The sequence below is a fragment of the Mixophyes fleayi genome, chromosome 2 (assembly GCF_038048845.1).
Source record: "Mixophyes fleayi isolate aMixFle1 chromosome 2, aMixFle1.hap1, whole genome shotgun sequence".
NCBI classification, from domain to species: domain Eukaryota; kingdom Metazoa; phylum Chordata; class Amphibia; order Anura; family Limnodynastidae; genus Mixophyes; species Mixophyes fleayi.
Genome location: NC_134403.1, coordinates 127,146,432 through 127,174,205, shown reverse-complemented (window position 1 = coordinate 127,174,205; position 27,774 = coordinate 127,146,432). Strand labels below are relative to the sequence as shown.

Genomic DNA, 27,774 nt, shown 5'->3' with positions numbered 1-27,774 from the left:
ACAGCATTCCTGAAATGGACTGGTACAAATAATTTGCCCAAAGAAGTCTCTGGAGGATCAATTCTTTGGAACTGGCGGAGAGCAGCCCCTATATCCTGGGTCAACCCCTTGTGGATTGAAGAGGAAGGAATAATAGGGAGTGGAACAGTGGGTGGAGTGTGAGAGGAATTAAAACTGCGGGAGAGTGCATCCGCTTTAATATTCCTGGAGCCAGTTGTGTAGGTAATAACAAATTTGAAGCGGGTGAAAACCAACGTCCAGCGTGCTTGTCTGGAATTTAGATTCAATAAACAGAAGATTTTTGCGAACCATAAGCACATAGATAACATGTACAGCTCCCTCCAGTCAGTGCTGCAATTGTTCAAATGCCCATTTTATAGCTAAAAGTTTTCAATGGCCCACATCATAATTCCTCTCAGCAGTCCCCTGTGGGAGCCAGGTTCTTTTTGTCTCCAAAAAGGACAGGACTGTTCAACCCTGCATAGACTTCTGTGGGTTAAATAAAATTACCATTAAAAATACCTACCTGCTTCTGATCATATCAGTCTTTTTCGATCAATTCAGAGGTGCCTCAGTGTTTACCAAAATTGATTTATGTGGAGCATACAACCTTATACGTATCAGGGATGGGGACGAATGGAAGACCACATAAAGCCTTTTTTTAGATTCTCCTTAATATAATCCTCCATGGCCTGCGTTTCTGGTACCAAGAGAGAGTATAATCTTCCTTTAGGGAGTTAAGATCCAAGAACTAGGTCAATTGCGCAATCGTAATCGCGATATGGAGGTAGCGTGTCAGCCGCCTGTTTGGTGAATACATTCCAAAATTCATGGTAGGGTAGAGGCAGCTGATCTAGCAGGACCTGGAGCAAACTGACGGGCAAAGATGAGGAACAAGAAGGACCCCAGCAAACGATGTCTCCCTTGTTCCAATCAATAACTGGATTGTGGAGCTGGAGCTACGGATGTCCCAGGATAACCCGAACTGAAGGACAATTAATTAAGATTGAATGACAAAGTCTCAGAATGTAGGGACCCCACAGTGAGCTGTAACAGAGGTGTCTGCGAACATATCTTTCCTCCAGGTAGAGGACCACCATCCAGGCCACAGACTGTGATGGGTGACTTGAGCTTATCAAAAGGAATCCTTAAGGAATAGGCGAAATCAAGTTCCCAGCAGCACCATTGTCTAGGAAGGCAGAGACAGAAGTAGATTGTGCAGCAAAGGAAATCACCGCAGGAACCAGGAGTGCATTCTTGGAAGATATTATCTGCAGACCTAAACAAACCTTTTCCACGTTCTCTAGGTCTGTTCGTTTCCCAACTTGTTGGGATAGCTTCGGAGGAGATGGGCCCTGTTTCCACAATATAGACAAAGGCCAAAGGTACATCTCCTTGATTTTCCTCTGAATTGAGGAGATAAGCACTTAGCTGCATGGGGTCAGCAGCTTCAAATGGTGCAACAGAAGAGGTCAGCAGAGAGCATAAGGAAATGGATGTATCTCTCTCAGCTTTTCTTTCTTTAAATATATGGTTAATTTTTATAATAAACTGCCTTAGATTCTCCAGTGTAGATGGTATTGGATATTGCACCAGAGAGTCTATTATTTGTTCAGAAAGACCCAAGTGGAACTGGATCCGAAATGCCGGGTCATTCCACTCACTGTTTGTGGCCCACGCCTGAACTATGCCCAATATTCTTCAGCGGTACTTCGGCCTTGCTTCAGGGCCCTGAGATGAGATTCAGCCGACGCCACTCTGTCCGAGTCATTATAGAGTGTCACGGGCACTAGGAGTCTTTACCCAGGGATCACCAGGTGATAGGCTTACCAGAGCAGTATAGGTGGTAATATGGTACTCTGGTAGCAGGGTGATCACGGAACAGGAAACAGCAGAGGATGAGATGCTCAGGAAAGTCTATGACTAGCAGCACTGGCAATATGGAGGTAGTAATACACGAGGAACTGTATGGACAAAGGACACGTGAAGGTAGTCAGTGGTCTGCAGTAGCAAGTTGTACCACTGCTATAGTGAGGAGGAATGTCCAACAGAAACGAGGGGGTGATGAGAGTCAGCGGTCTGCGGATAGCAAGTTGTACCGCTGTCTGAGTGAAGGAATAGAATCCAAGTGGAGGTATCCGGGGAGTCAGTGGTCTGCGTTAGCAAGTTGTACCACTGCTATGTGAGAGGATACTGGAACAGGTGAAACTGGAAACAGGGGTCAGTGGTCTGCCACTAGCAAGTTGTACCACTGAATATATATGTGAGGAGGTGCACGGGGAGAGACTGCAACACAAGATATACACGGGCACCTTAACTCTGATCCACAGTAATATGCACAATATATATGTATATATGACTGAACAGCACTGCCAATATAGAAAGTCTCTTGAAGTAATCCAGCACGAGATAACACAGTCAATGATGGCAATAGACTCAGCGGATAGCAAACTCCAGAGGAGAACCAACACAGTCCAGCAAGGTATGCAATACACAGCACAGTCAATGGGAAGTATGCATACCGTGGTTCAGGAGAAGGCAGTCAGACAGGATTGCAGAGATACCTGAACGGCAGGAGGCCGGCAGGATGCAAAGTCCCTGGATGGGTGAAGCGGTGGTCTAGCAGGTGCAGCGCACAGGTAGGTAGACCAGCAGGGAACACAGGAAGGCGTGGAGAGCGGATCAGCAGTAGATGGATGAGTAGCGCTGAGGAGTAACAGCAGCGGGTCTCTGCGGGAACACGGAGGTAGCCAATAGCAACCAGCAGGTGCAGTAACGATGGGACACGGGAGAGCAGAGTTGAACTGGAACTGTTGATCACGGAGAGTAGCGGGTAGCAATAGTGGCAGCAGACTCAAGGAAACACGGGAGAGTTGACAAGGACTGAAGACTGAAGCGCACAGAGGCAGCGGATAGGAATCAGCCAAACAGTCACGATGAAACACAGACGGGTTGCAGGTTGAAGACTGTAGTGCACGGAGGCAGCGGATAGGAATCAGCTAGCAGTCACGATGATGAAACACAGACGAGTTGCAGGTTGAAGACTGTAGTGCACGGAGGCAGCGGATAGGAATCAGCTAGCAGTCACAATCATGAACAGGTGAGTGGATGTGAATGAAAGACTGTAGTGCACGGAGGCAGCGGATAGGCATCAGCTAACAGTCCCAATGATACATGGTAGAGTTGAAGTGGTAGAAGACTGTAGTGCACGGAGGCAGCGGATAGGAATCAGCTCACAGTCACGATGATACAGTAGATGGTAGAAGTGGTATGGGAACCACAGTAGTAGAAGTGGTTTGAAGACTGTAGTGCACGGAGGCAGCGGATAGGAATCAGCTCACAGTCACGATGATACAGTAGATGGTAGAAGTGGTATGGGAACCACAGTAGTAGAAGTGGTTTGGAAACCACAGAGGTAGAAGTGGTTTGGAAACCACAGGAATCAGCTGGGCTGAATAAACGAGGAAACACAGGAACACCTTCAGAGACTCATGGGGAATGAGACTCCAAGATCAGGCAACGTGGTGTAGACCACAGGTGCTTAATATAGGGAGGTTGCCTGATCTGCCAATTAAGTTAAAGGAACATACACTGAAGGTTTAGAAAGGGCTGCGCATGCGCAGTCCCTCAGGATGGAGGACGGCCACGGTTCCTAAATGTCCGGGAAGAAGCACTCACAGTCCGGTGAGTGACAGTACCCCCCCTTTTAAAGGTGGGCACAGAACGCCTGGAACCGGGCTTGTCCGGATTTTTGGAATAAAACTTCTTCAGAAGGGCAGGAGCATTAAGATCTTCAGCTTTGATCCATGAACGCTCCTCAGGACCAAAGCCCTTCCAATGAACGAGGAAACGGAGGACTCCTCGCGAAATTTTTGCATCCAATACCTCAGTAATCTCGAAATCCTCCTCCTGATGAACTTGAACTGGCTGCGGTGCTGAGGGAGGAGCCGAGAAACGGTTGATAATGAGAGGTTTGAGCAAGGACACATGGAAGGCATTGGAAATCCGAAGATTCTTAGGAAGAAGAAGTTTAACACATACTGGATTGATAACTTGAATGATCCTATATGGACCAATAAAACGAGGGGCGAATTTCATAGATGGAACCTTCAAACGAATATTTTTGGTAGATAACCAGACACGATCTCCAATTTTTAGTGGTGGAATAGCCCGCCTCTTCTTATCTGCGAAAGACTTATATTTGTTAGATGTCTTCTTTAAACAGGTTTTGACCTGAGACCAGATATTTTTGAAGGTCTGACAAGCAGTCTCCACAGCAGGAACTTGGGTGGGCGGGAGGGCAGGAAATTCCGGAAAAGACGGATGGTGACCGTAGACCACAAAGAATGGAGTTTTGGATGATGACTCATGGTACATGTTGTTATGGGCGAATTCAGCCCAAGGGAGCAATTCTACCCAGTTGTCTTGGTTGGCTGAAGAGAACATCCTAATAAAAGTCTCAAGATCTTGATTGACTCGTTCCGTTTGTCCGTTAGATTGCGGATGGTAAGACGATGAGAGTGCTAATCGTATGCCCAAGGTTTTACAAAGGGCCCGCCAGAATCTGGAAACGAATTGTACTCCTCTATCTGACACAATCTCAGACGGACATCCATGGATGCGGAAGATTTCTTTAATGAAATGTTCAGCCAGAGTAGACGAGGAAGGTAAACCGGACAGAGGGACGAAATGAGCCATCTTCGAAAATCTGTCTACCACTACCCAAATAGTATTGTGATTCTTACTTGGTGGCAAATCAGTAACGAAATCCATACTAATATGGGTCCAAGGCTTGGACGGAATGGGTAGTGGTCGCAGCAACCCTGCTGGAGTTCTGCGGGAGGATTTGAACTGGGAACATAAATCACAGGAAGCAATAAACTCTTTGACGTCTCTCCTCATTGAAGGCCACCAGTAACTTCGAGAGAGAATCTCAAAGGTCTTGTGTTCACCGGCGTGTCCAGAAAAACGAGAGGCATGGAACCACGAAAGGATTTTCCTCCTCAGAGTAGGAGGCACGAGGGTCTTCCCAAATGGTAGCATTTTGGTGGATGAAGCAGCCAGAGAAATACATTTGGGGTCTAGAATAGCATGGTTGGGAACCTCTTCTACATCAGAGGACGTCACAAAAGCTCGAGATAGAGCGTCAGCTTTCTTGTTCTTAGCGGCTGGTTTGAAGGTTATAATTAATTCAAAACGGGAAAAGAAAAGAGACCATCTTGCTTGACGAGGGTTCAAGCATTGGGCAGATTGCAAATATGACAAGTTCTTATGATCCGTGAAGATCGTCACCGGATGGCGAGCTCCTTCCAACAAGTATCTCCATTCCTCTAATGCAGCTTTGATGGCCAGCAACTCCTTGTCCCCGATAGTATAATTTTTCTCTGCGGGCAGAAGACCCCGAGAGTAGAAGGCACAAGGATGTAATTTTTGTTGCTCCGAGCGTTGGGAGAGAATAGCTCCTAAGCCCACATTAGAGGCATCTACTTCTAGGAAGAAGGGGAGTGTCACATCAGGCTGTCGAAGAATGGGAGCAGACGAGAAGGACTCTTTGAGAATTTGAAAGGCTTGGAGAGCCTCAGATGACCATTGCTTAGTATTAGCCCCTTTCCGAGTTAGGGCCACAATAGGAGATGCAATGGATGAAAAGTCTTGAATGAAGCGTCTATAGTAATTGGCAAAACCTAAAAAACGCTGGATGGCACGAAGAGTAGTTGGCTGAGGCCAATGTAGTACAGCATTTACTTTGTCTGGATCCATCTTCAGGCCAACTCCGGAAACTATATACCCCAAGAATGGAATCTGGGGTAACTCGAATGAACATTTTTCCAATTTACAGAACAATGAGTTTTTCCGTAGTCTGGAGAGGACCTCTGCCACATGTTGGTGATGAGAAGGCAGGTCCTGTGAGAAGATCAATATGTCGTCCAGGTAGACAACGACACATACATATAATAAGTCCCGAAAGATCTCATTGATGAAACCCTGGAAAACAGCGGGGGCATTACACAGCCCGAAGGGCATTACTAAATATTCGTAATGCCCATCTCTGGTGTTGAACGCGGTCTTCCATTCGTCACCGGAACGGATTCTAATTAAATTGTAGGCACCACGAAGATCCAACTTAGTAAATATCCGAGCTCCCTTGATGCGATCAAATAGCTCAGTGATCAGCGGAATGGGATACCGATTCTTGATAGTAATGGCGTTGAGTCCACGAAAATCTATACAAGGGCGTAATGATCCATCCTTCTTTTTGACGAAGAAGAACCCAGCTCCAGCGGGAGAGGTGGAAGGTCGAATGAACCCACGCTGGAGATTCTCCTGTATGTACTCAGATGTGGCTTGAGTTTCAGGTAACGAGAGAGGATAGACCCGACCCCTGGGAGGAGTCTTGCCAGGTAGAAGGTCGATCGGACAATCCCAAGAACGATGAGGAGGAAGACGTTCAGACTGAGCTTTATCAAACACATCGGCAAATGAAGCATACTGAGGAGGGAGTCCCGGGGAGGAAGATGAGATGGAAGATTGCTGTACTTTAAGAGGAATAACTTGAGAAAGACAACGATGGTGACATACAGACCCCCAAGACGTAACTTGAGGGGTGCGCCAGTCAATCTGGGGAGAGTGACACTGAAGCCATGGAAGGCCTAAGACAATCGGACTTGTCGTAACTGGAAGAATTAAAAACGAAATTTCTTCATGGTGTAGTACACCAATCTGAAGGGTTACTGGAGACGTACTCTGGGTGATGAGACCATTGATGAGGCGTGATCCATCTATAGCCGTCACAGTAATGGGTGTTTTTAAAGTGATCACTGGTAGGGACCATTGATTCACTAGTGATTTAGAAATGAAATTTCCTGCTGCTCCGGAATCAATCAATGCCTGTGACTCAAAGGATTTGGTAGCAAAGGAAATCGTAACATCAAAAGCGCAGACTTTAGATTTCATAGACAATGGAGAGGACTCCAGGGACCCTAACTTCACCTCTCCAGAACTAGTTAGGGCCTGGCATTTCCCGATCTCTTAGGGCAAGAGCTGAGCATATGCGTGGAATCAGCACAATAGATACAGAGTCTATTCTTTACTCTTCGTTTCCTCTCCTCTGAAGATAATTTGGAACGTCCTATCTCCATGGGAATCACAGAGGATGGAGCTGGACGAAATTGAGGGTTTAAACGAAGAGGTGCTTTGACAGCCGTTGTTTTCTCAGACTCTCTTTCACGAAATCTCATATCTACACGATGGCAAAGAGAGATCAAATCTTCTAGTGACGAAGGAAGCTCTTGGGTAGTCAGTGCATCTTTAATTTTATCGGAGAGCCCCTGCCAGAAGGCGGCAACTAATGCTTCAGTGTTCCACTGAAGTTCAGAGGCTAAGATCCTAAATTGAATGACATACTGTCCTACTGTATGGGAGCCTTGTCGCAAACGAAGGATGCTGGAAGCAGCGGAGGTCACACGACCTGGTTCATCGAACACACTTCGGAACGTGGAAATGAATTTGGCACTATCTTGTAGAATTGGATCGTTTCTTTCCCACAGAGGGGAAGCCCAAGCCAGGGCTTGTCCAGAAAACAATGAGATAAGATAGGCCACTCTGGAACGATGGGTAGAAAAATTTTGAGGTTGGAGTTCAAAATGGACTGAACATTGGTTAAGGAAACCTCTACAAGTTTTGGGGTCCCCGTCGTATTTTGACGGAGTAGGCAGGTGAAGCGTAGGAACTGTAGACACCTGGGATGGCACTGGGGAAACGGAGGAAAGCACAGGAGCTTCAATATTAGCTGTAACAGTCTGTCCAGATGTTCCTTGGGAGGTTAACGATTGGTAACATTGAAGTAACAGCTGTTGGCGAGCATCCTGTTGCTCCACACGGCTGACCAGATGCTGCAGCATCTCTTTAGGTTCCGTATCTGGGTCTGTCATGGCCTGATCTTACTGTCACGGGCACTAGGAGTCTTTACCCAGGGATCACCAGGTGATAGGCTTACCAGAGCAGTATAGGTGGTAATATGGTACTCTGGTAGCAGGGTGATCACGGAACAGGAAACAGCAGAGGATGAGATGCTCAGGAAAGTCTATGACTAGCAGCACTGGCAATATGGAGGTAGTAATACACGAGGAACTGTATGGACAAAGGACACGTGAAGGTAGTCAGTGGTCTGCGGTAGCAAGTTGTACCACTGCTATAGTGAGGAGGAATGTCCAACAGAAACGAGGGGGTGATGAGAGTCAGCGGTCTGCGGATAGCAAGTTGTACCGCTGTCTGAGTGAAGGAATAGAATCCAAGTGGAGGTATCCGGGGAGTCAGTGGTCTGCGTTAGCAAGTTGTACCACTGCTATGTGAGAGGATACTGGAACAGGTGAAACTGGAAACAGGGGTCAGTGGTCTGCCACTAGCAAGTTGTACCACTGAATATATATGTGAGGAGGTGCACGGGGAGAGACTGCAACACAAGATATACACGGGCACCTTAACTCTGATCCACAGTAATATGCACAATATATATGTATATATGACTGAACAGCACTGCCAATATAGAAAGTCTCTTGAAGTAATCCAGCACGAGATAACACAGTCAATGATGGCAATAGACTCAGCGGATAGCAAACTCCAGAGGAGAACCAACACAGTCCAGCAAGGTATGCAATACACAGCACAGTCAATGGGAAGTATGCATACCGTGGTTCAGGAGAAGGCAGTCAGACAGGATTGCAGAGATACCTGAACGGCAGGAGGCCGGCAGGATGCAAAGTCCCTGGATGGGTGAAGCGGTGGTCTAGCAGGTGCAGCGCACAGGTAGGTAGACCAGCAGGGAACACAGGAAGGCGTGGAGAGCGGATCAGCAGTAGATGGATGAGTAGCGCTGAGGAGTAACAGCAGCGGGTCTCTGCGGGAACACGGAGGTAGCCAATAGCAACCAGCAGGTGCAGTAACGATGGGACACGGGAGAGCAGAGTTGAACTGGAACTGTTGATCACGGAGAGTAGCGGGTAGCAATAGTGGCAGCAGACTCAAGGAAACACGGGAGAGTTGACAAGGACTGAAGACTGAAGCGCACAGAGGCAGCGGATAGGAATCAGCCAAACAGTCACGATGAAACACAGACGGGTTGCAGGTTGAAGACTGTAGTGCACGGAGGCAGCGGATAGGAATCAGCTAGCAGTCACGATGATGAAACACAGACGAGTTGCAGGTTGAAGACTGTAGTGCACGGAGGCAGCGGATAGGAATCAGCTAGCAGTCACAATCATGAACAGGTGAGTGGATGTGAATGAAAGACTGTAGTGCACGGAGGCAGCGGATAGGCATCAGCTAACAGTCCCAATGATACATGGTAGAGTTGAAGTGGTAGAAGACTGTAGTGCACGGAGGCAGCGGATAGGAATCAGCTCACAGTCACGATGATACAGTAGATGGTAGAAGTGGTATGGGAACCACAGTAGTAGAAGTGGTTTGAAGACTGTAGTGCACGGAGGCAGCGGATAGGAATCAGCTCACAGTCACGATGATACAGTAGATGGTAGAAGTGGTATGGGAACCACAGTAGTAGAAGTGGTTTGGAAACCACAGAGGTAGAAGTGGTTTGGAAACCACAGGAATCAGCTGGGCTGAATAAATGAGGAAACACAGGAACACCTTCAGAGACTCATGGGGAATGAGACTCCAAGATCAGGCAACGTGGTGTAGACCACAGGTGCTTAATATAGGGAGGTTGCCTGATCTGCCAATTAAGTTAAAGGAACATACACTGAAGGTTTAGAAAGGGCTGCGCATGCGCAGTCCCTCAGGATGGAGGACGGCCACGGTTCCTAAATGTCCGGGAAGAAGCACTCACAGTCCGGTGAGTGACATAGAGCAGATCCAGGGCATTGAAGAATGCATCAATGGACTATATTGGAGGGCTCGCAGGAGCAAGACTGAATTCCCAGCACTGGGGATCACCTTGAAGAAGAGATATAATGATCTGGAGCTCTGATGAACGAGGCCTATGGCGAAAATAAAGTTTACATCTCTCTTTAAAATTGCAAAATAAAGTTCTATCTCCAGAGAACTGATCTGGCAGATTCAATTTGGGTTCCACTGTGGGTACCAGGGAAGCTTGCTGGGCTTGTGAAGTTCTAGCAGCTTCTCCTGTGCAGACAATCGATGCGACAGACCCTGGATCATCTGGGATAAAGTTTGAACCTGGCCCACCAGAACTTGAGCTGGAGAAGGATTCATCCCGTTTTCATCCATGGAAGTGACTTGTTCCAATCTTCGTGGCCGGTTATAATGTTATGGCTACGGTTACTATCATAAAGCTTGCAGAACAGGGTGTAGAGGTCTTTATCTATAATTAATTGTGCAAGTGCCCGGCTGCTCCTAATTGCGGGACGCGGCATTAGAACAAGACAACGTACTGACCATTGCCTTAGCAACTGCGGGGCGAACACAGGAACTGACGTCCCGGTCGTCATGGAGACGGCCGGGACACGTCTGCGAGCACAGTGAATTGTGGCAGCTTGAGGCACCGCCATGGCTCTAAACACTTACATCATGTGTTATTTTCATTTCATGGTTACTATTCTCTCAGCCATTTTATGTTTATCAAGGACATAATCCTTTTCTTTTACTCCTCATCTATTAAGATACTGGCCTGTCAGTTACCTGGAATTTTAGTAAACTAGGGAAGTGGCTTTTCCCCTTTTTCCTGGTGCGTGAGAGTCATCACCAGTCATATAATGTGAGATGAGCTGGGGATTCCTGAGTCAACCACAAGTAGATCTTGCCAAGATCTGCAACCCTAACTTGTGTTGACGCACTGTGTTTGAGAAGAAGTGAGACTAACCTAACTGAGACATTTACACCCTCTATCCTTTCCAGGTACATTTAAAATAAGAGCGGTGCAGGGACTATAGATAGCAGGGGTTATATAATTAATATGGTGGAATTGCATGAGTGCATAGATCTTACCTTGTTTTCATTGAAGTTGGCAATAACCACACCAACAAAAAGAGTTAGGCCTATCATGCAACCAAGGAACACAAAAACATGAATATATATTCCATGTATCTGCAAAAAGAGATAGACAGCCAAATATTAATAGAGATAAACACCAAAGTAAAAGAGCTATGAGAAGTATATGTAAACTTACCGGTCCAACACGATGAATGATAACATCTCGGACTTCAACCCAGCCTTTTAGAGACAGCACTTCAAATAAAGCCAGCATAGCATTTCCCACATTGTCAAAATTAAAATTACGGGGATTTGCCCTATAGAGTTAAACAAAATCACCACAGCAAAACACATGGTCATTAAATGAGTAAAAAATCAACACAGAGTTTATAAAATGCAGTATGAGCAATTGCTAAAATAAATGTAAGTTACATAAAAAAAAGTTTATTATTGTGTATTCTTCTTAAATTATATTTTTTATTTGTTTTTGTTTATTTTTATTTTATATTGTGTACTGTAACTCTTATTTTCCACCTAGGTTTTCATTATTGCACATAAATAATGCAACGTAATTAGAATTGTGTTGAATATCTCGGATTGTTGGTAAAGTGCTGATAAACAGATTGATCAGTGGGTGTTCTGTAGCATTAGGATAGCAGGCTCCCAATTAGAATTAAGCTAGGCACACACCTCTGCAATCTTACTTCAGATGCAAAGTCTGTAAAGATTTCACCAACAACTGAAAGTCCCGATGAACATGCCGATTCATGTGTACACACCTACACAATTTACCTTCAGATCTGTGATCTTCATCTCTCATAAAAATCTGCTGAAAAGATTGTGGCTCTGCACACTCTACAGATATGATATCTGCCTACACTGCTGGTCGTGAGTACACACTTTTGCCCAACATTGTTCCATTATTGAACGTGATATTCAGGAAGTTTAGAAAACCCAAATCAATAGATTATCTCCAGCTTATCTCCCTCCAAACCCCATGATCCAGCATCCTCCAATGTTTAAAGAGGCAGAGAGACAGGGGTTTGCCCAGGGAGGGGAAACCTGCCTGGTATTTATTTACTGGGTCATTCCATGTCAGTTCAACCAGGGTTGTCCACCACCCGTCTCAGATTTCGACTTTTTTTCTCCCCTATGAAACAGAGTACCCAGCTTATTTTTTTGGTAGTAATTTATACCTTTTTTAAACACCGCAAAAAATGGGATCCCTAATGTCAATTGAATCTAGCGTTTTTAACGATATTCGAAAAACTTGCGTTTTTGCCGTAACGCAAAACATGAGGCAGATACAGTAATTTGGTTTGCATTTTTGGATTCGGGAGGAAGAGTTACCTTAGGGGTCCAAATTTTGTGTCGATTCCTTAATAAACACCTGTAATACTTCAAATAAACTGGATAAAGAAGCCGCGATTAGTAAATTATTTAATAAATTGAAAAATCAATATATAATCAACTAATTGTCAGACAGTTGAAATATTTGGCAGAAATAGTTTTTTTGACATCCTCTCAACTAAAAAATTTTCAAAAAAATCTAAGACGGGTGGTGGACAAATCATGTTTTTTTGGGTGATCTGATGTGGAATGACCCTACTGTTTGTATATAGTGTTCTATTGTTGTTCTTATTACACAAAATGTACTGTTGTACTTTTCTAACTGCATTTGCCTAAATGACTATATGAACCATAGAAGGTACTGGGTAGGCTTCCTGGCATTGCAAGGCACCCCTAGGTGGCCAGCCAGCATGAAGTGGGTAGATTTGGGCCAGAAAACTTGGTATCTTCACAATAACCATGTGATTAGATGGGTGTGTAGGGTCCTTCCATGCTGCTGCAACTTGGCTTAGTGGTGTTGAGGATTTGGCAGGTCAGAGTGATATAAGAAAGGATATTACATATATGGGGGAATTCAATTCCCCCCAGATTAATGCAGTGTTAATCCTACTACCGTTATTGCTGTAAATTTAACCCGGCTTTCTGCTCGTCGGCGTTGAAATTACTGTAATGACGGTATTTAAACGCACTATTACATTAATATTGGTAATAATGTACAGGCCGTGTTACTTTTTACAGTAACGCGACCAATTCACTTCTCCCATAGAACAATCACTTAGAGCGCCAGGAAGCAAGATTAAGGTCCAGGATAAGTTTAGAGAGTGCTTGTAGGGACACCTTGAAAGTAGGAAGTAAAAAGTCCTTAAGACAGACGGTAAATTGGTCCCATGTCAGCAGAGCATCCAAGATGGAGAGAAGTTGGAGAGTAAGTACTGGGCAAGCACCCTTAGGGGTTCACAACAGATCTGCTAGGGGATAGGCCGAGGAGGAGGCCCGTTCCATGTCCACCCAAGGTTTAGTTTTGATGGGGAGGGACGAGTCCCTAAGGTGTGATAATAGACATGTCCCCTGATAGAGGGTCAGATATGGAAGCTTTAGGCCTCCCTGACAATTTGGAAGGGTCATACGAGGGTAAGTCATAAATGGGCGTTTCTGCTTTCAAACATATGTTATCATTAGTTTGTATAATAGATCCATGTATTTTTTAGAAACAACATAGTGTATGATGCGAAAAAGATACATCAGTTTTGGAAGAAGCATCATCTTAACAGTAGCAATGCAACCCAGACAGAATACCTCGTAGTTGATCCAACTCTTAGTCAATGCAGTAAGGTGCGTAATTAACAGGGTAAAATTAGTTTTAAATATTTCAGCAGTGGTAGCCGAAATATGAATCCCCAAGTAAGGCAGGGATTTTTCTACCCATACAAAAGGTAATTTCCTCTGTAGCTGCGTAAGAGTAGATAGGGGGGATGTTAATGGGCAAAGCCTCTGATTTGGTGATATTAAGTTTACAAAAAGAAGCAGCACAATTTATGAGGGGAATGCGTAAAGAGTGATCCCCCGGAAGTTGGGTGCTGGCCTAACTGTTTGGGCCAAGGGTTCAATAGCCAGTGCGAACATCAGAGGAGATAAAGGGCAGCCATGTCTAGTGCCATTTGAGATAGAGAAGGGGAGAGGTGAAAAGCCATGACTAAAAATTCTAGTTGTTGGTCCTTGGTAGCGAGCTAAAATGGAATGAAGAATATCTTTCCCGGCAACCAAACTTGACTAGGACTTCTTTCATATATAGCCAGTGAAGCCTATGTGTCACAGAGGTGACTTTAGTACCTGCAAGTATAGACTCAGCTACACAAGGAGGCGTGGAGTCTAACACGCCGCCGGTATTCACCAGGGACCCCCGCAAGGGAGTTTGGACTTCGCGGCGAGCGACGTGCAGGTCGCGGCCCTCCCAGATAGCTACTTGCGAGGTAAGGGCAAAATCCGTAGACGTACAGGCCGAGTCAGAACCAAGCGGGCAGATAAGGTACCAAATCAGGAGGCAGAGGATAGTCAGCAGGCCGGGGTCAAACTGAAGTAACAAGGCAGAACACAGGGAATATCCAAATGCGAGGTCAGGAAGCCGGGTCAGTAACAGGAATCAATAGATAGTATACAATAAGGTATAGCTGGAACGCTGGAGGCTAGATAACTAGTTGCTCTGGGATCCTAGTGATGTCAGAGCAGGATATATATAGGAAGTCCTTCACTCTCATTGGTGGGCAGTGATTCGGCGGTCAGACAGCTGGCCACCGACAGGAAGCTTCAGCAGCGCGTTCCGTTGTCATGGCGACGGGCGCGCATGCGCACACCGCCGCCGGAAGATGCGTCTCCGTTGCCTAGCAACGGGATGCTCAGAGAGAGTCAGACGTCCGTCCCTGCTTAGCGTGGAGGCACGGGGATGGCGTCTGACAGTACCCCCCTCCTCACAATCGGAAGACCCATCTGGTAAAGAGCACCGTTTAAGAAAGGCGGATAATAATCCTGGGGCATGCAAATCTTCTTTAAAAACCCAAGACCTCTCCTCTGGACCAAAGCCTTTCCAATGTACTAGGTACTGTAAACGTCCTCGAAATTTACGTTCCTCCAGGATTTGACTAACCTCATATTCGTCCCCCATAGTGGTTGGAATAGCATGAGGAACAGGGGTGACATGGGAAAATTTGTTGAGTATCAGAGGTTTAAGGAGGGAAATATGGAAGGTGTTATGGATCTTCAGTGCCAGAGGAAGTTGGAGTCTAACCGTAACTGGGTTAATGATTTGAGTAACTGAGAAGGGTCCAATGAAGCGGGGTGCCAGTTTCATGGAGTGAACCCGAAGTCTCAGATTCCTAGTGGACTACCAGACTTTGTCCCCAACCTGGAGGACTGGTACGACTCTTCTATGATTATCAGCGGAAGATTTATAATGACGTCCAGACTTGAGAAGGTTCTGCTTGGTGGAAACCCATAGTTTAGCCATATCTTGAGTCATAGCGTGGGCGGCAGGGACAGTGGGAGGTGGGAAAGAAAACGAGGGAAGAATGGGATGGGTCCCATATACAGTGAAGAATGGAGAAAATCCAGAAGAAGAATGATTATGGTTGTTGTGGGCAAATTCGGCCCAAGGTAGCAGAAGACTCCAATTGGATTGGTTGTGCGAAGAAAAGCAACGAAGAAACAATTCTAAATCTTGATTTACTCGCTCCGTCTGACCGTTGGTTTGTGGGTGGTACCCAGAGGAGAATTTAAGACTGATACCTAAGTCCTTGCAGAAGGCTCTCCAGAAGCGAGAAATAAACTGGACGCCACGGTCCGAGATTATCTCCAGAGGACAACCGTGGAGGTGGAAGATCTCTTTAATAAAGATTTGTGCCAGTTTAGTTGCAGTTGGAAGGCCCTTTAGTGGAACGAAGTGGGCCATTTTAGAAAATCTGTCGACAGTGACCCAGATGGTGTTGTAGCCGTTGCTGAGTGGTAAATCGGTGATGAAATCCATTGAGATGCTAGACCAAGGGTGATCAGGAATTGGAAGAGGTTGTAACAGTCCAGCGGGAGGTTGCCTAGGTACTTTATTCTGAGCACAAGTAGTGCATGAGTCTACGAACTCCCGGACGTCAGTACGGATGGTGGGCCACCAGTATTGTCGAGAGAGTAATGAAAGAGTTTTCTCTGATCCGGCATGTCCAGCAAACTTAGAAGTATGTGCCCAACGGAGCGCCTTCAGGCGAAGGTGTGATTCCAGAAAGGAGCAACAGACAGGCGGTGTCCGAGTGATTGCCACAATGCAAGAAGGTTCTAAGACCGGTGGGGGTTCTACCGAGTGAGGAGTATCAGAGGTATCGAAGGAACGGGACAGGGCATCAGCCTTGGAATTTAGTGAACCAGCACGGTAGGTGAGTCTGAGTTCAAACCGGGCAAAAAATGAGGACCATCTGGCTTGACGGGGATTCAGGCACAGAGCCTCCTGAAGGTAGATGAGATTCTTGTGATCGGTAAGTACAGTGACCGGGTGGAGAGCGCCCTCCAGGAGATGACGCCATTCTTCGAGTGCAGACTTTACAGCTAATAACTCTTTATCTCCGATGCCGTAATTAGACTCGGAAGGGGAAAATCTCCTAGAGAAGAACCCGCAGGGTATTAGTTTCCCAGAAATAGATTCTTGCGACAAGACTGCCCCGACACCAACCGAGGAAGCATCAACTTTGACTAGAAATGGTTTGTTCTGATCAGGTTGAGCAAGCACTGAAGCAGACGAGAAGGCTTTCTTGAGGAGTTCAAAGGCGGTAATAGCTTCCGGAGACCAAACTTGAGGATTCGCTGTCTTTCTGGTCAGATGGGTAATGGGTGCAATGATGGAAGAAAAGTGAGGTATGAACTGTCGATAGTAGTTGGCGAATCCAACGAATCTCTGAATTGCCTTTAGTCCCAACGGTCTGGGCCATTCGAGGATAGCAGATAATTTCACAGGATCAATCTGCAGACCGAGTCCAGATACAATGTTACCCAGGAAGGGAATCTGTGATACCTCAAAAACACACTTCTCGAGTTTGCAGTATAACTTATTTGTTCTTAACCGGGATAGAACCTCTCCTACATGAGCACGATGGGTGGCCAAATCTGGAGAGAAGATTAAAATGTCATCAAGATAGGCTACTACAGAGACGTAGAGAAGGTCTTGAAAAATCTCGTTAATAAAAGACTGAAACACAGCAGGGGCGTTGCATAATCCAAAGGGCATCACAAGATATTCAAAGTGACCCTCTTTAGTGCAAAAGGCAGTCTTCCACTCGTCACCAGAGCGTATACGAATGAGGTTATATGCTCCTCTCAGATCTAGTTTAGTAAAGATCTTAGATCCAGAGATCCTATCAAACAGTTCCGAGATGAGTGGCAACGGGTATCTGTTTTTAACAGTGATGGCATTCAATCGCCGGTAATCGATGCAAGGCCGTAAAGTCCCGTCTTCCTTCTTAACAAAGAAGAATCCCGCACCTGTGGGAGAGGTAGACTTCCTGATAAATCCACGCTGGAGATTTTCAGATATATAGGTAGACATAGCAGCATTCTCGGGAAGAGATAATGGATATATTCTGCCCTTGGGAAGCGGTTTATCAGGAAAAAGTTCAATGGAGCAATCCCAGGCCCGATGAGGAGGTAGGGCCTCGGCCGCAGTTTTGCAGAACACATCTCGGTAGGAGTTATATGAAGATGGTAATTCAGTCTGAGGAGATGTCCGTCGACAAGGAAGAGTAGAGTGGCCAGGTTTTAGACCAGACATGCAGGACTTGAAACATTGTGGGCCCCAAGAGGTAACCATAGCACGATTCCAATCAAATTGGATTGGATTGGGGTGAGTGAAGCTTGAGCCAAGGTAATCCTAGAATGACAGTGTTGACAGAACGAGGAAGAACCAAAAACTCGATGAGTTCAGAATGTAGCACCCCTACCGTCAGCCGAATAGGAGAACAGATGTGGGAAACCGACCCGTTGGAGATCAGATTCCCATCCACTGCGGTGAGAAATAACGGCTGAGGCAATTTTAGTGTATTTAATTGGAGTTGCGATGCCAGAGTGGCAGATATAAAATTTCCGGCAGAGCCGGAATCCACAAAGGCTAGGGTCTCAAAGGGGCTGACAGCTGAATCCAAGGAGATGGGCATGAGGCAATCTGTGCTAGCAGTAGTGTAGGGAGTAGTAACTCCAACTCCTAAGTCGGCCTCCCTGCCACCGACTAGGAGGGGGCGTTTCCCGGTCTTTTAGTACAAGAGGATATGGTATGACCAGGATCCCCGCAATATAAGCACAGATTCTGTTTGAAACGTCGCTGACGTTCTTCAGCGGAAAGCCGAGATCGGCCAATCTGCATCGGTTCCTCCTGAAGTATCGGATTTTGGAACATGAGAGCTAGGCGAGTAGAGACCCGTCTGAAGGCGGAACGTTCCTGTGTACGTTCTCGAAAGCGTAGATCAATGCGGTTGCATAGGGTGATTAATGAATCCATGAATTACGGAAGGTCTCAATAAAGGTAGAGGCGTTAGAAAGCAGTGCGTCATTTCGCTCCCACAAGAGGGAAGCCCAGGCGAGTGCCTGTCTGGATAATAGAGAAATGATGAAAGCCACTTTGATGCGTTCTGAGGGGAACGATGCTGGATTACACTCGAAGTGTATAAGACACTGGTTCAGGAATCCCCTGCATCTCTTAGGCTCTCCGTCAAACTTCTCCGGTGGGGAAAGTCTCAAAACAGCAGTGGTTGCCACGGCAGGAGAGGAGGAGGTCGCTGCAGCCGCTGAGGTAGTCACGGGAACATTCTGAGCTGCGGTCGTAGAGGTCTGGAGGGTCTCAAGACGTGAGGCGAATCCTTGAATGCAATGAAGCAACTGTGCTTGCTCAGCCTCTTGTTTCTCAACTCTATGAGCCAAATGGAGTAGTAGGTCACGTGCTGAAGGTTCATTAGATGACTCGGTCGACATGGCCAGAGCAAACTGTCACAGAGGTGACTTTAGTACCTGGAAGTATAGGCTCAGCTACACAAGGAGGCGCGGAGTCTAACACGCCGCCGGTATTCACCAGGGACCCCCGCAAGGGAGTTTGGACTTCGCAACGAGCGATGTGCAGGTCGCGGCCCTCCCAGATAGCTACTTGCGAGGTAAGGGCAAAATCCGTAGACGTACAGGCCGAGTCAGAACCAAGCAGGCAGATAAGGTACCAAATCAGGAGGCAGAGGATAGTCAGCAGGCCGGGGTCAAACCGAAGTAACAAGGCAGAACACAGGGAATATCCAAAGGCGAGGTCAGGAAGCCGGGTCAGTAACAGGAATCAATAGATAGTATACAATAAGGTATAGCTGGAACGCTGGAGGCTAGATAACTAGTTGCTCTGGCATCCTAGTGATGTCAGAGCAGGATATATATAGGAAGTCCTTCACTCTCATTGGTGGGCAGTGATTCGGCGGTCAGACAGCTGGCCGCCGACAGGAAGCTTCAGCAGCACGTCCCGTTGTCATGGCGACGGGCGCGCATGCGCACACCGCCGCCGGAAGATGCGTCTCCGTTGCCTAGCAACAGGATGCTCAGAGATAGTTAGACGTCCGTCCCTGCTTAGCGTGGAGGCGCGGGGACGGCGTCTGACACTATGGAAGGCTTTTTCCGCATTTAGAGATAATAATTTAAAATACATCTAGTGTTATCTGATGCCTGGCGACCAGTTATAAATCCCACTTGGTCCGGATGGATGAGGTGGGGAAGAAACGGGTTCAGCCGGGTGGCAATTACTTTGGCGAAGTTCTTTAAGTCTGTGTTGAGTAAGGCAATGGGTCTATAATTTTTACAGTCTGAGTGGTCCTTACCTGGCTTCGGGTTCATAATGATCTGTGCCTTCAGCATTTCTACTGGAAAGCTATCACAGTTCATCACCTTATTATACAAAGTAGTGAGAATTGGAGCCAGGATCTCTCTGAATGTGGTATAAAAGGAGTTAATGCATTCATCCGGGCCAGGGGCTTTATCCTTTGGCAGTGTCTTAATGGCTGCTTCGATTTCCTGTTGGGAGCAAGGGAGGTTAAGGGATGCCAGGCTGTCAGCATCAAGGGTTGGGAGGTGTAAGTGTTGCAGAAAAGCGGCTATTGAGGTTGGTGTTGGTTGTGGCAGATTGCAGTCATCTCGCAGATTACAGAGGTCGGAATAATATTTAGCAAACAAGTTCGCTATACCACATGGGTTGTATGATTTATTTCCATGGGAATCATGGAGCATTTTAATTCTGCTACGAGCCTGCTTGCCTCTAAGCTTCCGCGCTAGCAGTCTACTTGCTCTATTGCCTAAAGCATAGAATTTCTGGGGTAGTTTAGTTATGGCAGATTTCATGCGAGAAATAAACAAGGTGTTAAGTTGTTCCCTAATACTATTCAGTTCTTTTTTAAGTCATTTGGATGGATTATTCTGATTTTGGTGCTCAAGATGAGCCAGCTGAGATTCAAGGTCTTTTTAGTGATGGAGGTATTGTTTTTCAGATGAGCACCTATTTCAATGGCTTTACCCCTAACAACCGCCTTCATAGCACACCAGTGCATAGAGTGAGATCTATAATCTGGGCTGTTAGTTTGTAGATAAAGCTCTAGGGCTTCTGAGAGGGCAACTTTGGGTTCCAGGGACGAGAGGAGGTAGCACGGCATTCTCCAGGGTCTAGGGGGGACCCTAGTTTGTTGAAGGTTCCAAGACCACTCTACTGATACGTGGTCTGACCATGTAATAGGTGAAATTTTCGCCGAACCTTTATGTTGCAGGGTCCACTTGTCGGTCAAGATCAAGTTAATCCTTGAATAGGAAATGTAGACTGTTTTTTTTTTTTTTAAATCAATAAATAACACTTATATCTTTAAAAGTGTTTGGTCCTATCCCACAATGTGATGTGTTTTATAGAACATTCTTTAAAAGCGAATTCCATATATGCTGCAACAATTACGGTTCAAAGTTTCTGCACCACTAGTTACCACTCTGTGACTTTGAAATAATCAATAATTATGTGTGTGTGCTGAAGTGGTGTACAGACACAGCAGGAGGTATGCCACTGTGGCCTAAACTGCAATGCAAATGTTGTTTATGGAGGCCCAGATACATCAGAGGACCCCAATATTGCAACGGAAGAGGGTCCCAGGGGAGGAAACGCCGCAATTCAGGTAAGGGAAGTGAAAGATTTATTTTCTTAAGCACTTTATCAAATACAGACTTTGTATTTAATCTTTGAACACATTTTCCTAGAACTGCCTTAATATTTATTACATTTACATTCACTCAGGTTCAAATAGTAAAAAGTTGTTTTAATGTTATAAATAGATGTATATAATGTAAATGTGCTCATTTTGCTGTTGCTTTTAAACTTAGTAATTTAAATTCTTGAAATTGACATTTGAAAAGAAAATGTTATAATTCTATTTAGATCAACTGAATTGGACTGGATGTTTGTCTACTAGGAGTAACTTTCACTAAATAGTCCAAATCCTAAGATAATAGAGGCGCCTTTGCCTATTTGCTAGGAGAATGATGGTGAGGGGATGGGACATTTGTAACCTGTGCTTTACTTGAAGTAACAGTGTGGAGAGGACAATATATAGCTTCCTTCAGGGGCTGGGGGACAGGGGTGCATGCACCCCCCGTGCCGGTGCCATAGTGGGCTATCTTGCGCTGGGTCACTGGGTCACCTGCATTTTGTCCTTTAAAATAGGCTGATGAGTATAGTCTTGCCCTCCGGGCTAAACTTTGCCATCTCTCCCTGGCCTCTTTTCTCCCCCTCCCCCTCCAAAAAAAATGTTATATTTTAATAACACACATGCAAAAGAGATATGTTATACTCTGATGTATACAATGCTAGGAATAGTTTTTCAGGTCACCTACCAGACTCTTGGAACCCAAAATCCTGGCTTCTTTTCTCCTGGTTTTAACTTCAAATTTAGATTTTTAGAAACACTGACATTAATCCTAAATATTCCATGGCACTTCTCCTAAAATTGAACATGAAATATACAAATACATTATATACAGTTGTAGCCCATGTTATCATAGTCAAATGCGCCAATTGCCCCATTTTTACAAATACGAGAAAAAAGTATCTTCCTGTGCTTCATTGTGTCTCATTGTCCTTATGCATCTTGAAATTACTACTGCACAAATTTAGGACATGTATCTTCCCTGAGTTAAAGCTGGTTGGCTCTGAATATCAATTATCACTTTTATACTACTTCTGCACGTGCGCTATCCATGACTCCTTTTGCCAAGTATGCCTGGCTCATCAGCAGGACCTGATCAACCAATAGGCTGATCATACTGCAGCCTGGGGCGCTGGGTCTGGAGGGGGCGCAGTGTCGGAACACAATTTTTTATTTTTTTTATCTTTTATTTTTTAATGCGTATTTTTCAAAATGTCAGCTTTCTCACTTATCAGGGCTGTCACTTTTAACAGTAATGCAGCCAACTGAATTTCCCCCTATCTATATGCACACTCCTTTACTTTTATTACAGGTCAGTAAAATATATAAATAAGTTGCAGATACGCAACATGCTACATTGTGGTTTGAAGAAATTTTTTTTCTGCATTAAGTACAAAAATCAGGATATTCTTAATACTTACTGTACCGTCATGGCCAAAAGTTTTCAGAATGACACAAGTATTGGTTTTCACAAAGTTTGCTGCTTCTGTGTTTTTATACCTTTTTGTCACATGTTGCTATGGTATACTGAAGTAAAATTACAAGCATTTCATAAGTGTCAAAGGCTTTTATTGACAATTACATTAAGTTTATGCAAAGAGTCAATATTTGCTGTGTTGACCCTTCTTTTTGAAGACCTCTTGAATTCGCCCTGGGCCACATACTGACTTATGGCCGCCCATTGTTGCCTAATCAATGCTTGGAGTTTGTCAGAATTTGAGGGTTTTTATTTGTCAATCCACAAGTTCTCAATGGGATTAAGGTCTGGGGAGTTTCCTGGCCATGGATCCAAAATGTCGATGTTTTGATCCCCGAGCCACTTAGTTATCACTTTTTCCTCATGGCAAGGTGCTCCATCATGCTGGAAAAGGCATTGTCCATTACCAAGTTGTTTTTGGATGGTTGGGAGAAGTTGCTCTTGGAGGATGTTTTGGTACCTTTCTTTATTCATGGCTGTGTCCTTAGCCAAAATTGTGAGTGAGCCCACTCCCATGGCTGAGAAGCAACCCCACGCATGAAGGTCTCTGGATGCTTTACTGTTGGCATGACACAGGACTGATGGTAGCGCTCACCTTTCCTTCTCCGGACAAGCATTTTTCCAGATGCCCCAAACAATCTGAAGGGGATTCATCAGAGAAAATGACTTTACCCCAGTCCTCAGCAGTCCAATCCCTGTATCTTTTGCAGAATATCAGTATGTCCCTGATGTTTTTCCTGAAGAGAAGTGGCTTCTTTGCTGGCCTTCTTGACACCAGGCCATCCTCCAAAAGTCTTCACCTCACTGTGCGCGCAGATGCACTCATACCTGCCTGCTGTCATTTCTCAGCAAGTTCTTCACTGGTGGGAGTGGGCTCACTCACAATTTTGCCTAAGAACACAACCATGAATATAGAATGGTACCGAACCATCTTCCAAGAGCAACTTCTCCCAACCATCCAAGAACAGCTTGGTGATGAACAATGCCTTTTCCAGCATGATGAAGCACCTTGCCATAAGGCAAAAGTGATAACCAAGTGGCTCGGGGATCAAAACATCGACATTCTGGGTCCATGGCCAGGAAACTCCCAAGACCTTAATCCTATTGAGAACTTTTGGTCAATCCTCAAGAGGCGGGTGGACAGATAAAAAAATACAAACATTGATTAGGAAAGAATGGGCAGCCATCACTCAGTATGTGTCCCAAAAGTTTAATGGCAGCATGCCAGGGCAAATTGCAGAGGTCTTCAAAAAGAAGGGTCAACTCTGCAAATATTGACTCTTTGCATAAACTTAATGTAATTGTCAATAAAAGCCTTTACCACTTATGAAATGCTTGTAATTTTACTTCAGTATACCATAGCAACATCTGACAATAAGGTCTAAAAACACTGAATCAGCAAACTTTGTGAAAACCAATACTTCATTCATTTTTAAAACTTTTGGCCATGACTGCACAAATAATCTGTTTTTATACTTTCTCTTCCTTGCATACAGATGTTATATATAATCTAGTGACATGCATACATGTAGTCATTACTATCAGTTAGCACTTACAGCTGCCCTGTAGCTGTTGCAAATCATACAGCTAAAAAACATGTACATACAGAGCTTGACTCAACCACATCTGCATTGGAACGCCCTTACTTTACATTGTCTACGTTCATCCACCCTTTCCCTCCCCTGTTCTGCCCTTCTAGTCATAGGCAGTAGTAAGTGTCATTTGCGTTCACACATGAATTGCATGCAATTGCATTTATTGGCGTAAAGTCCCTTTCTGAGCATACGCAGAGAAATTTCACATAAGATACGACATGTAAAGGGACTTATGTCCGAAGATTAATCAGGCCCTGTGTATGTAAACTTGGTTAAAAGAATTGCTGTTAAGAAAAAATAGGTAATTATGAGGGTAATCACAAACTGTCATGAATATATGTGTTTACACTGTCGAGCTACAAATGCACAGGAAGTAGCCGGTTTAAGATTCTTATTTATTATTATTGATTCTGCGCACCTGGAGCCGCCCCTTGTGCTGACTCCACGCTGTCACTCCCTACCCTCTTTCCCTCCCTCCTCCCTGGCTGTCTGGCGTGATGTCAGCATCACGTTCCGATGGTGTCAGTGAGGAGCTGTGGTGAGAGGAACTGACTGCCGACAAAAGAGAAGACAGAAGCCAGGTGAGAAATGATTTGTATTTATGCAGGGGGAAGCGCACAGGGGGACAGAGAGTGTTCTGAGGGGGACGAAGTGTGCTGAAGGGGGGCAAAGTGTAATGAGGGGGGTCAGAGTGTAATGAGGGGGGACGGAGTGTAATGAGGAGGGACAGAGTGTAATGTGCAAGCTGTGCAAGAAAGGGCTCAAACTGTGTGCCACCATTGGGATAGATGTGGATTCAGCCAAGTAGCATCTTCGAGAGGCCATAGAGTTTTAGGATGAGAAAGTCCCTTAACAGGCTGTAATAACATTCCTGCATCTGCGAGAAAGCTGGAAAACTAACATAACTTGTATGTAACAGTTATTATGTCACTTCTCTCTATTCCTCCATTTGTAGGACTGCAAGAGCACCAGCACAGCCTCTAACAGGGATTCACTAATTCTGAATGTATGTCCCCACTTGTCACCGTTCCTTCCGTTTCAAGTTACATGGTTGTCAGACTATTAATTGACAAATCATCTAAATCAGAAATCTATGATATGTTAAAATAATAAAATATTTACAAGTGTTCAAGAATACTGATTTCTGTTTCACAGCAGTATAACTAAACCAATGGCTGTAACATCCACTTACCCTTATCTCCTTATTGACTTTGATATCAGTAGCTGAATCACTTACACAAAATGAGCTTAAATAAAGTATTTTAATGTTGCAATATTTCAAATGGCAAAATATGGACTTACTATTGTATTTATGTAAAGTGATTTTTTATGTCATACCGTGCTACCTTTTGTAAATTACCATACTTCTTATTACAGTGACGTTATGTTACGCAGAAATCTGTTACAGGCCAGTGCATCTCATCTACGTTAGTTTTCAAATTTATGAGCTATAACTAAAAACATTTTCATAGACATGTATTATACTACAGGGCAAACTGCATAACTCATTCAATGGCAGAATAGATGTTTTTATCAGGTAATACTTAATAAGGGTCATTTACGAAAATGCAATAATTGGGGGCTGTAGATTAAATGCTATTGTGTGACTTCAAGCACTTATTTGATAGAAGAACCCACTGGGCTTAATGCTGGTTAAGAGACACTTTTGCATACATCGTTTTGACTAATGTTATAAATTGGCAAGTGGATGGGATGTGGGGGGATCTAAGGTTGACGATGAACTGACTGGGGGGTAGGTGATGAAATAACTTGGGAAGTGGGGAATAAAATTGCCAGGGGAGTCATGAATTTGCCACTGCGGTGTGATGAAAAGGCTGGGTGGTCATGATTTGGGCGCTGCTGGGGGGTGGATGCATTATATCTGTATTATGTGGTGCTCATGAGAATGTTCTCTAAAGAGCCTAATCATTGAGGATTTGTAATGTTTGCAAATTTTCAAAACAGAACTCTTTCCAGAAGACAATTCAAAGACAAGAAAGCTGCAAGAACAAGCAAGAAAGATCAGCAAAAACAGGTAAGAGAATACTCCTGAATTTTCCCTTGAGCCTAGGGCGGCCACAACCTTTAATCAGACTCTGCTCACCAGAGGTAATATAACGGATGTTGTAATGAGCTGGAGCAGTACAAGTATGCACAAAACAAACTTCATATAATTTCTACATACAAAAGCATTTTTTTCTACGTCATTTGGTACATGAAGCAATAAAGTGATATAATATATATGATATGTCCCAAAGGATTATACCTATTACGCTGTACACAGTGACAGGGAATAGGATAATATATGAAATTCAATTAAAAGTTTTCATTTCTGTGCAAGAAGCTGCTTCTGTCATTCACACATGTATAGGAAATTGTTCATCTCATTTAGCACAGTACAGAGCACTTACCCGGGTATCAATATTTGGATCGTTGCACTTTGCAAGCTTCCCTGCAAACAGCTGTACACCAAAGCTGGCAAATACTAGCATCAGCGTTAGAAGAAGAATGGATACCTGAAAATATACATAACAAATACAAGGGACTATATTGATTGCAGTTCTGGAAATAACAAAATTTAAATGAGAAAATATCTAATTTTCCAGCTCTACACTTTTGGGGAAAAACTGTGGGTCTCATTTACAAAAAATAAGACTTACCCAGCACAGCACACCTTATATATTCACAACTGCACCTACTACAATGGGTCCCCATATATATTTGTTCAATCTCACATTGAGCTTGGCCCTGGTCCATCAGCGCATGAAAATGTGTGTGATTATTGCACTCTAAAGAGCATATTTTGCACAACTGAATATGTCACCACTAAACTGAGGCTACTGTATCATTTTGTCTGCCCCACCCTCATTGCTTTAATACATTACCACTTCTCTCCCTGCAAGCTTCCAATTGACCCTTTGTCTGCTTTAGAGCATTGCTTAGTATAACTACTGATGATAAGAGAACATAGGGTAGACCTTAAAGAGCAAGTAAAGCCACTATTTCACATCAATATATATGTTAAAAGGTATTTCTGAGCTGAATAATATAAATGGAATAACTTATTTAAAGTGTTTATACTTAAATATGTCCATCATGCTTTTGCTAGCTGCTCTTTCCCATGATTGGAGGGAGGTGCTTCTCTAACAGCAAACACAGAGTTACCGACTCTTGGCAGAGTTGTTTTGTAGAAATGCACTGTGTGGATTGGTGGATTCATACACAGGGGGTAGGCCTAGTGACGTAACAGTGACTCAGATAACTGGATTCTCAACTTTTTCTCAAAAAGAAAGTGATAAAATGGACAACGTACAGTAGATTTCAATAAACAGGACAGTGTTATCAGAGGCGTAACTTAGAATTCTAGCGCCTGGGGCGAGAAAGACAAATGCCGCCCCCCTAGCCCTCAATTTAACCAAATGAACCTAAAATATTCCTAAACTGTGCCCCCCTTCAGCATTGCGCCTTGGGCAGTCGCCCCTATCGCACAGCCCTAGTTACGGCCTTGAGTGTTATCAGCAATATCAATTAAATCCAAAAAAAGCAGAATACTTTTACAAATAGATATCTTGTCTTGCATTCCTAAAGCAAACGTAATTGGGACAAGCACCAATGAACAGGAGTATCCTATGGTTAGATTTCAAAGGTCATAAATTGCAGCACGGAGTAGACCGAAATCCCA

At 44.6% G+C, this 27,774-nt stretch overlaps 1 protein-coding gene across 3 annotated transcripts in view; it reads right to left on the bottom strand.

The window, feature by feature from the left end:
• NALCN (sodium leak channel, non-selective) overlaps window positions 1-27,774 on the bottom strand; it is a 431,975-nt gene that overhangs the window by 39,963 nt on the left and 364,238 nt on the right. For all 3 annotated transcript variants that reach the window (XM_075199955.1, XM_075199956.1, XM_075199957.1), the window contains 4 exons: window positions 26,504-26,608; window positions 21,709-21,815; window positions 11,144-11,264; window positions 10,963-11,061 (listed from right to left, as the gene is read on the bottom strand). In XM_075199955.1, coding sequence (XP_075056056.1) covers window positions 10,963-11,061; window positions 11,144-11,264; window positions 21,709-21,815; window positions 26,504-26,608 — 432 coding nt within the window. The remainder of the gene's footprint in view (window positions 1-10,962; window positions 11,062-11,143; window positions 11,265-21,708; window positions 21,816-26,503; window positions 26,609-27,774) is intronic.